General features: G+C 36.2%; 1 protein-coding gene across 1 annotated transcript in view; it reads left to right on the top strand.

The window, feature by feature from the left end:
• Nucleotides 1-14,595, top strand: part of PDE3B (phosphodiesterase 3B) — a 162,796-nt gene that overhangs the window by 96,594 nt on the left and 51,607 nt on the right. Inside the window, exons 3-5 of the mRNA XM_077761076.1 lie at nucleotides 1,384-1,434; nucleotides 8,798-9,046; nucleotides 12,011-12,153. Of these exons, the coding sequence (XP_077617202.1) occupies nucleotides 1,384-1,434; nucleotides 8,798-9,046; nucleotides 12,011-12,153 (443 nt within the window). The remainder of the gene's footprint in view (nucleotides 1-1,383; nucleotides 1,435-8,797; nucleotides 9,047-12,010; nucleotides 12,154-14,595) is intronic.

Genomic DNA, 14,595 nt, shown 5'->3' with positions numbered 1-14,595 from the left:
GACCTTCTGCAAGGATGGGATGTTGACAAGGACGTGGAGATAATGAGAGCTGACAATTTTTTGAGTGATGAAGGAGGGGAGAATATTATCTAAAATGAAGTTCAGCAAGCTATAGCTCAGTGACCAAATCCAGCCAGCCAGCAGCCTGTTTTTATATGGCTGTAGAGCCTAGAATGTTTTTGCATTTTCAAACAAAAAAAAGATTATGTCATAGTGACCTTAGGTGGCTTGCAAAGCCTGAAATATTTACTATCTATCCCTTTACAGAAAAATATCTGCCAACTCCTGATAAAATAGGCCAGTGATAGAGTGGATAATATTTTAAGATCTTTTGCAACCAGAGACAGAAGACCCAATGACAAAAAACAATACAAATAGTTCAGTATAGGGGTGTCTGGCTGGCTCAGTTGGTAGAGCGGGTGACTCGATCTCTGGGGTTGTGAGTTGGAGGCACCCTCCCCCGCCACCCCCACTGCACAGGGTGGAATTTACTTGAAAAAATTAATAGCATATAGAAATTAAGTGATTATATTACAAATTAACTAGGTTTAAATATAAGACTAGGGTTCAAATCTATGTAGAAAATTGCAATTATGATCAATTTATTTAGGCAAAAGGGGGAGACCTATTTTTTAACTAAATAATCTTAAGAGAAATTTAGGATTAATTACAGGTAGCCGTTATAGCTTGCTAAATGAAAGCTAATTTTTTTCTCCTGGAGCCTAGGGGCTATTGGAAGGGGGAAGCAGCCAGAAAATCCTGCTGGGAAGAAAAAGGACAGGAAAAGATTAGTCTGGGACTAAGAAGTTCTCACTGATAGCCTTTAAAGGAGACAGACAGGAAAACCATCACTAATTATCTGTATATCAAAAGGGCTCAGTGTTGCTTTTTATAATTAAGTATAATTTGTACTTAATCTAACCCCAAGGACAAACTTTTAAAATGGATTTTGACAAGTGCCTTATTAGTAAGGAAATAGCACCACCCATTGACAAGGGTTTAGGGTGATGAGCGATGATTCTTTTGAAGCTGGTGGGGATAAACGGGAGTTTCTGATGATTTCTCATTTTTCTTGTATTTTTAGTAACTAGGTGTTATTTTGATTTGTGTTTTCCTTTTTGTGGTAGTAGATATTTTGAAGGGTTAATATGGCTTATTATAGTGACTTTATTCTGACTATTCTTTTGATTTCTCAATCACAGGGTACATAATTTATGGAATATTCTGTCAAGAGATAATTTTTTCTCTTACTTTCCCAATTCCCCTCCCAGACTGTAAGCTCTTTTAGGTGTCTGTAATTGAAGATGTTCCATTTTGTCTTTACATATATTTGTTTGTTGGATTCTGGTTTGTAACTAAATTCTTTTTTTTTTTTTTCCCCAGATGATTCTTTGGGATTGGGACTTAAAGCAATGGTATAAACCTCATTATCAGGTAAATTTAAATAATATCAGTAATAACTAATATCTGTAATGAAACTTTTTTTAATTGAAGTATAGTTGACACATAATGTTAGTTCCAGGTGTATTGTAACGAAACTTAAATTTTTTTTTAATGGTTATTTATTTTTGCAAGAGAGAGAGACAGAGCATGAGCAGGGCGGGGGCAGAGAGACACAGAATCTGAAGCAGGCTCCAGGCTCTGAGCTATCAGCACAGAGTCTGACATGGGGCTTAAACTCATGATCTGTGAAATCATGACTTGAGCTTAAGTTGGACACTTAACCTACTGAGCCACCCAAGTGGCTCATACTCATAATAAAGTGTACATACACTTTAATTATAAGGGAAAAAGAAAATAAGAAACCATACTTATATAAGAGTTATTTTTTAAATGTTAGTCATATAATCTGGGCTCAGAATAAACTACTAATTCCATATTAAGGATGAATTTTTTTTTTCTTACTGTGGGCACCTGATTCACAGCAGAAAAAAAAATAGATTAAAGTCCATATGTGAGAAAAAGCAAAACAACTGACTATTTTGTTAGGGAAACAAAAACACTCTACTTAAGGTTTCTGATAAACTTGTAATTGAATTCTAATACAGAAAAGTACACAGCTTGGGATGCCTAGGTGGCCTGGTCTGTGAAGCATCTTACTCTTGATCTTAGCTCAGGTCTTGATCTCAGGGTTGTGCCTCAGCTGGGCTCTGTGCTGTGTTAAAAAACATACATGTATATATAAAAGAAAAGTGCACAGCTTGATGAAGTATCATAAACTAAATATCCCATGTGACTAGGACCCACATCCAGGAGTAGAACTTTACTAGCATTCTAGAAGCCTCACTTACACACCATTCTGATTGTATCCTATGTCCCCAAAGATAATGTCTGTCTTGACTTTGAGAAGTTAGTTTTGCTTATTGATGAACTTCATTTATATAAATAGAATCATATAATATATAGTCTTTTTTTTTTTTTTTCTCCCCCCCAGTCTTTTTCTTTAAAAAGTCTTTTTTTTAATGTCTATTTATTTTTGACAGAGAAAGTGAGAGCAAGGGAGGGGGACAGAGGAGCCAAAGCAGGCTCCATACTGACAGCAGAGAGCCTCACACGGGGCTTGAACTCACAAACTGTGAGATCTTGATCTGAATCAAAGTCAGACGCTTAACTGACTGAGCCACCCAGGTGCCCCAATATGTACTTTTAAACTTTTTTGGTCACTTCAGTAATATATAGTCATATCAGAATTGAAAAATACAAATAGAATATCAGATGGTTTTTCTGCATCTATTAACATGATACCTGGAGTTTTTCCATTTATTCTTCTAATGTGGTGTATCCTATTGTTTAATTCTGTGTCTGTGTTGAACTATCTCCATATTCCCAGAATAAAGTAAATTTGATGAAGATATCTTTAAAAATGTATATATATAATATGTAACATAGAATATATAACACATATATAATATGTATATGTATAATATGCATATATATCACTGGATACTATTAATATTTTAGAATTTTGAATCCATGTTTATGAGAGACAATTGGCCCATAATTCTTGTTGTTCGTAATGTTCTTGTCATGTTTTTGGTATAAAGGTTATAGTAATTTATATATAGTTTATATATAGTTTAAAAGAATGCTGTGGTGAAGCCATCTCAGTTTGGAGTTTTTTAAATGAACAAATTTTAAACTATGGATTCAGTTTTTTAATAGTTTTAGGTCTATTTCGGTTTTCTATCTTTTCTTATAAAAGCTTAGTGGTGTGTTTTCTAGGAACTCCTTTTTCTCTTGTTCCCTCCAGCATTGAGACTGCTGAAAGCTCTATTTTACTTCCTTTTTTAATTAAAAAAAATTATTTTAATGTTTTATTTTTGAGAGAGAGAAAGAGAACAAACGTGAGTGGGGGAGAGGCAGAGAGAGACACACAGAATCCAAAGCAGGCTCCAGGTTCCAAACTGTCAGCACAGAGACCAATGTGGCGCTCGAACCCTTGAACCGTGAGATCATGACCTGAGTTGAAGTCAGACATTCAACCAACTGAGTCACCCAGGCACCTCTCTGTTTTACTTTTAAAATAGAAATCTTTTTTAGAAATTTTACTTGATTTCTCCATCTCTTGGCCACTGTTTGCCAATTTGCAAATGCCTTTGGAGGGAAAGTTGCTCTGAATTCAGGCTTGCTTTTTCTCTCTGAGTTCTGGCTAAGCCTTTAAAGCTCTACCTGTCTCGATAACACTGAACTCCAGTTTTGGTGTGCTAGCCTCCTAAGATGACAGAAGGCTCTACTTTATTTCCTAGCCTGATGCTTATCCTCTCTGTCCTGGCCAGTTATGATTCAGCAGCAGATTCCTTGAGGGAAAAAGTAGCACAGTTAGGTGGGGTTCATTTTAGTTTTTTACTTGAGTTCTTGCTCTTTCAAGCCCTGGCTGCCTGACTGTGCTCTGAGGCTTTGAAATGGCTAGTTTAGTCCATTTTCTTTTCTAGACCACTTATTCTAGGCAGAAGAGTTGGTTTGATACAGCCTTCTTGCTGAAAAATAAGGCAAGCCTATTAAGTCATTCTGAACCTATTTTCTCATCTATAAGTTGGGAACAATACCAATTCCCTAAGAGGGCTGATGATGATAATAATAGTAAGTGCCTGTTACATAGTAGCATAGAATAAAAATGTGAGCTAATATTATATTAATTTTAGTAATAATGAATACTAAGTATCTCTGAAATTATAGTATAAGACAGGACTTAGCAAAATTTTTTCTATAAAGGACCAGAGAGTAAATATTTTAGTATTTGCAGGTGGACAAAGCCACCAAGTCTGCTTACCTCCCCCTTCTCTTCAATAACCCTTTAGAATGCATAATCAATTCTTAGCTCTCTGGGCAAAAACAAGAGTTTGTCACATATAAGTCAATAGTAAATAGGAATTTAAGTTCAGCTTTAAAAATTTGTCACTCTTGTTTACTATACTCTTACCCAGAATAAAAGTTAAAAGTCCTTATCATGGACCAAAATGACCTTACACAATTTGATCCCTTACTTTACTCCCTTTTACTCCTCTGACCTCATGTTGTACTAATTTCTCCTTTATTTACTCTGCTCCAGTTACTCTCGCCTCCTTGTTATTCTTCAAACAAGCTAGGCAGCCCGTACTTTTGGGTCTTCACACTTGCTGATCTCTCTGTCTGGGATGCGGTTTCCCATATTTTTGTCAGTTCTTAACGTAAAGATTGTTTTTTTATCCTCTTAATATTTCAGTGCCCTCCATTACTTCCTTTTCTTTTTCCTTGCTTTATTCTTCCTCTTTAACCTGCTGAAAATCCATGATTCTTTGTTGCTCAGATCCGTGAGCCTGGAATCTGGTGTTCTCAAAAATATGGTCCCAACGTGCCTCTCCAATCTTATTTTTCAGTGCTCTTAAAAAAAATGAAGGCTGACTTAAATTTCATGTTCTTGTACTTAACCATTTTACCACTTTTGTACCTTTATTTGTGCTCTTTCTTGAAGAATGAGCTCCCCAAATACATTTTTAGTTTTTGTGTAAAAGAATTATTTTCCCCTAATCTTTATAAATAAAATCATACCAAAATTAACATCTCAGCTCAAATGCTACCCCTTCCATAAAGTTTCTGTTAACCATTCAGATTAAAATTATATGTATCTTCTTTGAACTTTGAAGCCATTTTGTTTGTATTTTTATCTTCTCGCTTTTCCATATTATGAATAAGAGTAATATTTATTGTACTTTGCCTATATGTCCTATACACCACTCTGTGTCCTCTGCATGTACCCTCAGATTTAATTCTCCCCGCTCTTGTCCACTAACAAGTGGAAATAACAAGAGCCTCCAAATGAGAGCTTTGAAAAATGGAAAGAGGAGAGTAGACTAGTTAGGGACCCTACTAATGGAGGAAAACAATAGTGATAGGGTTTCTTAAAACTCCTGCCTAACAGCAAAAGGTCACCCAGGTCCTGACTCCCCAGCCCAGAAACAGAATGTGATGCAGGTAGGCTCATTCCTTCCTTAAGATTAAATGAGAGTCCTCCAACAATACTAAGTGGGTGTAGTTGCTCTAGTAAGGGAGAAGTGACCGGGAACTCCACTGACCATAAGAGGTCCAGGGAAGTACTCTCATTCCTTACTGGGCATGAGATTCTCCTTACCCAGTGAGAGACTCTGAGTGGCCATGGGGTCTGGCAAAAGGGATATTGTCACAGCATGTGCCTAGCCCAGAAAGTGCTCTTTTGTTTCTGTGGCCTAGAGACTTTCTTCCCCTACTTAGAGGTACCGGGTGGCTCAGTCAGAGGAAATTTCTCCTTCCCCCCCCCTCCCATCTTCTCACCAATAGAGGTATCAACAGGGACCAGTGGAAACCCTAGTGGCGCCTGGAAAAAAGTCAAGCAGAGTGAAATAGTACTTACTGTGAGTGCCCTGAAAACTAAATTGTCATTAGAACCACAGCCTGAAGAAGTAGACCAGGACCTGTGTGCTAAATCTAAGCAAAGAGCCTACATCCTAATACAAAATATTTAAATAGGACTCAGGCTTCTAGGATAATAGCCAAAATGTCGATGATAAAATTAAAAAAAAAAATCACTCATTATACCAAGAACCAGGAAAATCACAACTTGAGTGAGAAAAGACAATCAGTCCTTAACACCAAATTGAATCAGATTTGGAATTATCTAATAAGAAATTTTAAAGCTGCCATCATCCAAATGTTCTAACAAGCAATTACAAATACAAAAAAGAATCTCAACAACAACAACAAAAGTACAGGCACACCTCCTTTTATTGTGTTTTACTTTCTTGCACCTCACAGATACTGTGTTTTTAGTAAATTTAAGGTTTATAGCAATCTTCCATCAAGCAAATTTATCTTTGCCATTTTAACAACAGTATTTGTTCACTTCATGTTTTTCTAACATGTTTGGTAATTGTTTAAATATTTCAAACTTTTTCATTATTATACTTCTTATGGTAATCTGTGATCAGTGATCTTTGATGTTACTGTTGTAATTGTTCTGGGGTGCCATGAGTCATGCTCATGTAACGTGGTGACCTTAATTGATAAATGTGTGTGTCATGACTGCTCTGCCGACTGGCCTCCCCCATCTCCCTCCTCCTTGGGCCTCCTTACTTCCTGAGATGCAGCAATATTGAAATTAGGCCAGTTAATAACCCTGCAGTGCCCTCTAAGTGTTCAAGTAAAGGTGGCACATGTCTTTCACTTTAAATCAAAACCTAGGAGTGATTAAGCTTAGTGAGGAAGGCATATCAAAAGCTGAGACAGGCCAAAAGCTAGACCTCTTTCAAGTTGTGAATGCAAAGGAAAAGTTCTTGAAGGAAATTCAAAGTGCTACTTCAGTGAACACGTGAATGACAAGAAAGGGAAACCGCTTTACTGCTGATATAGAGGAAGTTTTCGTGGTTTGGATAGAAGATCAAACCAGCTGCAACATTCCCTTCAGCCAAAGCATAATCCAGAGCAGGGCCTCAATTCTTCAATTCTGTGAAGGCTGAGAGAGGTGAGGAAGCTGCGGAAGAAAAATCTGAAAGGAGCAGAAGTTGGTTCCTGAGGTTTAAGGAAGGAAGCCATCTCCATAACATAAAAGTTCAAGTGAGTGCTGATGGAGAAGCTTCAGCAAGTTATCCAGAAGACATAGCTAAGACAATATTGAAGGTGGTTACACTAAATAACAGATTTTCTTTTTTTTAATGTTTGTTTATTTTTGAGAGAGAGAGAGAGAATGTGAGCGGGGTAGGGGCAGAGAGAGACAGAGACAGAATTTGAAGCAGGCCCCAGGCTCTGAGCCATCAACACAGAGCCCATTGCAGGACTTGAACTCACAGACCATGAGATTATGACCCAAGCTGAAGTCAAATGCTTAACCAACTGAGCCACCCAGGTGCTCCAAAACAACAGATTTCCAACAGCCTTCTTTTGGAAGAAGATGGCACCTAGGATTTCCCTGGCTGGAGAGAAGTCAATACCTAGCTTCAAAGCTTCAAAGGGACAGGTCCTTTGGACTCTTTCAGTGGGGCTAATGCAGCTGGTGACTTGATGTCATTTACTATTCTGAAAGTCTTAGGGTCCTTAAAAATTATGTTAAACCGACACTGTGCTCTGTAAAGAGAATGGCAAAGCGCATATATTTACAACATGGTTTATTGAACATTGTAAGCCCAGTTTTTGAGACAGACTGATCAGGAAAAAAAAAAGATCCAGGTGTTACTGCTCGTTGACAATGCACCTGATCACCCAGGAGCTCTGATGGAGGTGTGCAACAAGATTAATATTTTCGTGCCTAACACAACATCCATTCTGTAGCCCATGGAGCAAGGAGTACTTTTGACTTTTCAAGTATCATTATTAAAAAATACATTTTATAAGGCTACAGCTGCCATAGATAGTGATTCCTGTGTTGGCTTTGGGAAAAGAAAATTGAAAACCTTCCGGAAAGGACTCACCATTCTAGATGCCATTAAGAGTATTTATGAGTCATGGGAAGAGTCAAAATACCAACATTAACGAGAATTTGGAAGAAGTTGATTCTAACCCACATGGATGACTTTGAGGGGTTCATGATTTCAGTGGAGGGGTGCCTGGGTGGCTTAGTCACTTAAGTGTCCAACTTTGGCTCAGGTCATGATCTCACAGGTTGTGAGTTTGAGCCCTGCATCAGGCTCTGTGCTGACAGCGTGGAGCCTGCTTGGGATTCTCTCTCCCTGCCCCTCCCTGCTTGCTCCCTCCCTCCCTCCATCTCTCTCTCCTCCCTCCCTCGTTCCCTTGCTCCCTATCCTACCTCTCTCTCTATCTAATCTATCTAATGTTACCTTTTCCATGAAGTTCTTGATAACCATTTAGTTCAAAGTTATCACTATCTCCTTCGAACTCTGACACTGTTGTCCCTGTATTTTTCTATTATTTTCCATACCGTTAGTGGTTATACTTATTGCACTTTAAATATATGCACCATACGCTACCTTATGTGCTTTGCATGTATTATCCGTCTCAATTCTCCATCTGTCCTTAGTGAGGTAGATGTTGTTATCCCCATTTTATGGCAAATAAACTAAAAGATATTATTACATTAAATTAAAAAGAAACTAAAAAATGTTAAATAACTTGCTCAAAATCCTACAATTAGGATTAAAGTGTAGATTTCAAACTCCAATGTCTTTGCAACAAAGCCTAGTCACTATGCTGGGCTGTCTCCTCAGGGAGGAAGGTAAGTGGAAGAACGGCTGTATATGTATATTGTATGTGTATATCAATTTAAAACAGAGTTTTTCTTAAACATTAAAGTATTTTTGGTAACAAATATATAATTTTACCTTTTCTTTCCTAGAATTCTGGAGGTGGAAGTGGAGTTGATCTTTCAGTGCTAAATGAGGCTCGCAATATGGTGTCAGACCTTCTGTTTGATCCAACCCTTCCCCCACAAGTCGTTTCTTCCCTGCGGAGTATCAGTAGCTTGATGGGTGCTTTCTCAGGTTCCTGTAGGCCAAAGATTAATCCTCTCACACCGTTTCCTGGATTTTACCCCTGCTCCGAAATAGAGGATCCTACTGAGAAAGGAGATCGAAAACTTCACAAGGTCAAGATACAGTAATCAGCCAGCCCTACTTACCACCTTTAATGATGTTTTCAGATTAAAACGGTTCCTTTGTAGCTTAAGTAAAATACAATTTCTTTTTCAAGGATCAGCTTTTTTATACAGTACATTGAGCTACTTAGGACTTTAGAGGTAGTTATAGATCTCAAATAATTCTAAATGAATATTCAGCTTTTATTTTAAATTATTCTAATTGGCAGTTATGACTCTATTGGTTACAACTATTTGTCATTGTTATTTCTTAAAAAATAGAAAACAACACACAAATTTAATTCCAGGCTTATATAACAAACTAGTAGTTAAATCATGCCATTAATCTATTGTATTATTTAGAATCCAGAAATTGTTTTTGTTAAGCTGCAAAGAATTGATCATTATAATATTCATTTTTATGAATTACATAACATTATTTTAAATTGACTTTCACATTTTTTTGGTTTCTGTATTTCCCCCCTGCCCTTTACCCACTAGAGATTGCTATAGCCCAACAGACATTGATTTTTCTATCATTAGATACTGGATTAATTTTTCTTTAAATATCAATGCATCGAAATAGGATTTTCTTTAGGAAATAATAAGTAATATTCTAACGTTACTATAGGTATACATTATACTTGTTCAGAATGCTTTTAATTGCTTTATTTGACTAATCGATTTCTTTGTCGATAGCTAACATCATAAAATTTAGAAATAAAAACATTTTAGGGTTTGTTCTAGATTAACTACTTTGTTCTACAGGTAAAGAAACTAATCAAGAGAAGATAAAATTCAAAGCAGTTAAATTTTCATTGTAATAGTGTATATAGAGCTTAGAAAAAGTTAAATATAGTTTTGGAAGGGTTTTGATGATTAATTTCATTGTGTTCTCAGTATTAGTGTGTAGAAATGTTGAAAAATCAAACAAGTCAGTTAAGGCAAAAGTTTGATAATTACTGATTGCAAATCTAGATCACAGGTGGTTATGTGATGCTTTTATTTTTTTATGTGATGCTTTTATTTTTAAAAAATACAGTAGTACCTGCCTTCATCAGAATCCAATTAAGAATGGTACATAGTTATATGGCATTCTTTTTAGCACTCTACCTATGAGAAATAGGTTAATCCTAGCATCAAAGGGTGATAATAATAAATTCAATAAAATTAATGTATTCTTGAGTTAGTTTTCACTTGATATATTGCTATTCCTTTATATTTTCCATTGACATTTGATGTTTAGAATAGTAATTTTTAATTGAAGTATACTTAATAGAAAAGAAATTTTTAGAAAGTGATTCTTAAAAATCTTAATCAGAAAAATCTTATTGATACCAATATTATGTTTGTTGACTGTGTAAAAAAAAATGTACTAGTACATTTTAGAAACATTTAAAACAATAATATTAATTAAACAGGATGCCTAAATGCCTCATTTCCTGAACATTCTAGTTAATCAGGCTTATTTTTGGTACTGGAATCTACTGATAGGAGTAAGTTCTGTAAGAACCAGGAAGCAAACCTTTTTTCTTTCTTTGTGTTCTTTAAACTTCTTACTTGAATTTCATATCTAATTTGTCTTTGCTTTTGGAAAAGAATCGAACAGCCTGATATTATTTAGAAAAGAACAACAGCATTTATGAAAAAATAATTAGTAAGGAAAAGGGAATTGTAAAAGATAATATAAATGTCTTATATGTGTGTTAAGAACTAAGAAAGACTTTTTTAAAAATATTTTTATTTATTTCTAGGAGAGAGAGAGACAGCATGAGCAGGGGAGGGTCAGAGAGAGAGGGAGAGACAGAATCTGAAACAGGCTCCAGGCTCTGAGCTGGCAGTCAGCACAGAGCCCGACGCGGGGCTCGAACCCACGAACCGCGAGATCATGACCTAAGCGAAAGTCGGACGCTTAACCGACTAAGCCACCCAGGCGTCCCATGAACTAAGAAAGACTTTATGGACCTAAATTATAGCCAGAAAGGATTATGTTACACAATGAATTTTTTTCCACTATGAGTCTAACTAACTATGAATCTTTACAAAATCAACATCCTTGGGAAAACTTAAATATAAGAGATATTAACTCTCAGATGGTTTCAGTGTTTGCTGATGGGGGAAATTCAGAAGAAGCAAAACCTATTTTATGTAAATCTCTGTAAAACACCTATTTACAGTGGTAAAAAAATAGAATACTTTGGTTAATTGAACGTTTAGATCAATTTAGAATATTTTCATAAATTAAGGTAAAATATTAATGCTATTGGTGCTCTGAATTTAATTGTTATTTGAAAAGATAGTTCTGATTCTTTCAGTTTCTGCATGTTAACCCTATGTATATTAGCATTGTACTGAAAATATAAAAGATTTAGGATCTAGGGCTTCTAGTGCCAGATCCTAAGCTTGTCCTCTGAAATTGTTTTTCAGGGTAAATCTTATATATCTACTTTTTACATTGTCAAGTATTTATTTGTTATGAAAGTAGGACTAAAATATACAAAAGAATAAAAATCTAGTAAAATTGTGGGGAGTTCAGAAATCATGTTTGTTTTGTTTTTTTTTTTAATGTTTTATTTATTTCTAGGAGAGAGAGAGACAGCGTGAACAGGGGAGGGTCAGAGAGAGAGGGAATCACAGACTGAAACAGGCTCCAGGCTCCGAGCTGGCAGTCAGCACAGAGCCCGACGCGGGGCTCGAACCCACGAACCGCGAGATCATGACCTAAGCGAAAGTCGGACGCATAACCGACTAAGCCACCCAGGCGCCCCATCAGAAATCATGTTTTTAGTGAGAGAAACACTAAATAGAACAATAGTATAGGATGTAAAATTTGGAGTAAATTTGACATAGCTTCAGGATAAAATGTTCTGTGTCTCCTGTACATACTAAAAATGTACTTTGCCATGTCATCTTTAATAATACCTATACAGCATATCTAAGGGTGACAATTTTAACCATTGTTAAATTATTCCACAGGGACTAAACAGCAGGAATAGTTTACCAACTCCCCAGCTGAGGAGGAGTTCCGGAACTGCAGGTCCACCACCTATCGAACAGTCGTCTCCACGGTGGGAGCGCAATAATGGCAAAAGGCCACACCAAGAGTTTGGCATTTCAAGGTAAAATCCCCAGTCTTTTAAAGAAATTTGAGTCAGTGCTCGCTTCGGCAGCACATATACTAAAGAAATTTGAGTCAAATACATCCACTTTGTTTCTGTTGAATGAAGTTTGAAATAAGGCAGAAAGGAACAGCTGAAGTGTTTTAAATGTAGGACAGCACAGGTAGGAGTAAGGCATAATGGAGAAACTGATTCTTAAAAAGAAGCTAACATGTCTTCTCTGAGAAGTACATTGCATACAAGACATGCTGGGGTCTTCAGAAAATGAATCTGGGAGGCAGTTTAAGGAAACTAGGGTCAGTTAAGACAGGGTGGTGGGAAAGCTTTTAAATCGGTATCTGTGGCTGTTCCAGGGGCAAATCGCCTGTCCAGGGCATGGTATCCAAAGGTAGGTCAACAGAGTTACTGACTTGTTACAGGAAGAACACATTTCTAGGGCTCATCTCAGATGTTGGATACAAGGTAGCAAGACTCTTCCAAACCCTGTTCCTTCTGGAGGACTAAGACTACTAATATATTTTGTACTCACTCGAGGATTTACTTGGAACTAAACAGGGCTAATCCTACACATGAAAGGCAAATGTAACTAGCTCAAGGAAGCTGGGAAAATGCAGGAGCTGAAATTTTCTGACTATAAATATACCCATCTACCCTCATCACAAAGGATTCAATACTTTGTCTTTTAAAAGCTAGGAAACATAGTGATCTCCTGTGTGAGTTACGAAGTTCTATGTAGTCAGTGATCTAACTATGTTAACAAAATTGGAATTAGTTAACAAAAAGTGGAATACTAACCACTGTGAGTATTGAGCATATATTGTATTTTGTTTAGCTTGAGCTATAGAGTTCCACATTTGAAACAGCAGATGGCAGGATTGGATCACACCAATTTATCTGTTAAAAGTTGTGTTAATGTTTTATAGGAAATGTGATCAGATAATTATAATTTTCCAGATTCTTGCATGATTTATTAATTTGAATTTTCTATAATGTATTCAAGTAAATGAGCTCCTTTTTTATAAAAGTAAAATGGAATGAAATGATACATAAAACAGGAATGGGTTAAATTATAGAGTATAGTAAATGAAAACTAGTTCTGTTTTANGCATGATTTATTAATTTGAATTTTCTATAATGTATTCAAGTAAATGAGCTCCTTTTTTATAAAAGTAAAATGGAATGAAATGATACATAAAACAGGAATGGGTTAAATTATAGAGTATAGTAAAAGAAAACTAGTTTTGGTTCAAAACTTGCCCAGAGCCTAAACAGAACAGTCTTGTTTTTTTGTTTTGTCTCTTGGGTTTTTTGTTTGTTTTTAATGGAAGCAGGATATGGGGAAGTCAGTGATATTAGGAACTGAAAATACAACATATTTCTTAAACACATCATGTTGAGAATATTGTTTAGTTTAAAACAGAATGATGAAAATGGTTACCTTTTAATCTTTCAAAATCACTCTGATGTAATAGTAGTACATTTGCAATTAAAGAAACATTTGATACAGTGAGTTAAGGTCACTTTTATCCTGCTAACTTAAGATGATTGATATTAAAATAGAAACATGGTCCAGAGAAAATTAACTCTGAGAAATAAAAAAAGTAAATGTACACAGGTTCAATGTAATTACTTAACTCTTCTTGTTAAAACAAAGCCACATCCTCATGAAAGGTTTAGAAACTTGGAGAATAAAGTAATTGGTGGCAATATGTATGGCAACCATATTAGACTGTATCTTTCATGTATGGTAATGTTTTGTTCAGGAATCTTGAGGCTTTAGAAGCTCAGACTGAATAGACCTGTGAATCCAGAATCACAGGCATTCATTTTGACTTTGTTGGAATACTTTAGAACTGAGATCACATGTCCTACATTTTTTTTAAAGATTTTTTTTAAAGCTTATTTACTTATTTTGAGAGAGAGGACGTGAATGGGGAAGGTGCAGAGAGAGAGAGAGACAGAGAGAGAGAGAGGGAGGGAGAGAATCTTAAACAGGCTCTGTGCTATCAGCGCAGAGCTCAATGCAGGCTCCATCTCACAAACCATGAGATCATGCCCTGAGCCCAAATCCAGAGTCAGACACTAAACCAACTGAGCCACCCAGGTGCCCCACATGTCCTGCGTTTTTTAATCTTGATTTGTACCCAGCTTTGGATTTTGGTGATAGCTTCTCGGACTGTGATTTTAAATGACTCTGACTATGCTTTCAATAGGATTTCAGTGTTGAACCTCTCATTCCCTAAAGCTGTGACCAAAACCAAAGTTCTCATCTCTCCAGTTAATTCTTCATGTTACTATTTTTCTGCCCTCATTTCTGGACACAGTATTGCTACTCTCTCATTTAACGGTTGCTTCAAAAAGTGGATTTAGCTAGAAAATTTGGTGTTCTCCTTGCATCCTGTTACCTTATCCTCTAGATACCCGTTGTCAGGTTTGTCTCTG

Source organism: Crocuta crocuta, unplaced genomic scaffold (genome assembly GCF_008692635.1).
Source record: "Crocuta crocuta isolate KB4526 unplaced genomic scaffold, BGI_CrCroc_1.0 scaffold233, whole genome shotgun sequence".
Lineage (NCBI taxonomy): Eukaryota > Metazoa > Chordata > Mammalia > Carnivora > Hyaenidae > Crocuta > Crocuta crocuta.
Note: the sequence above shows the minus strand (reverse complement) of the source record. Positions and strands in the feature narration are given on the sequence as shown.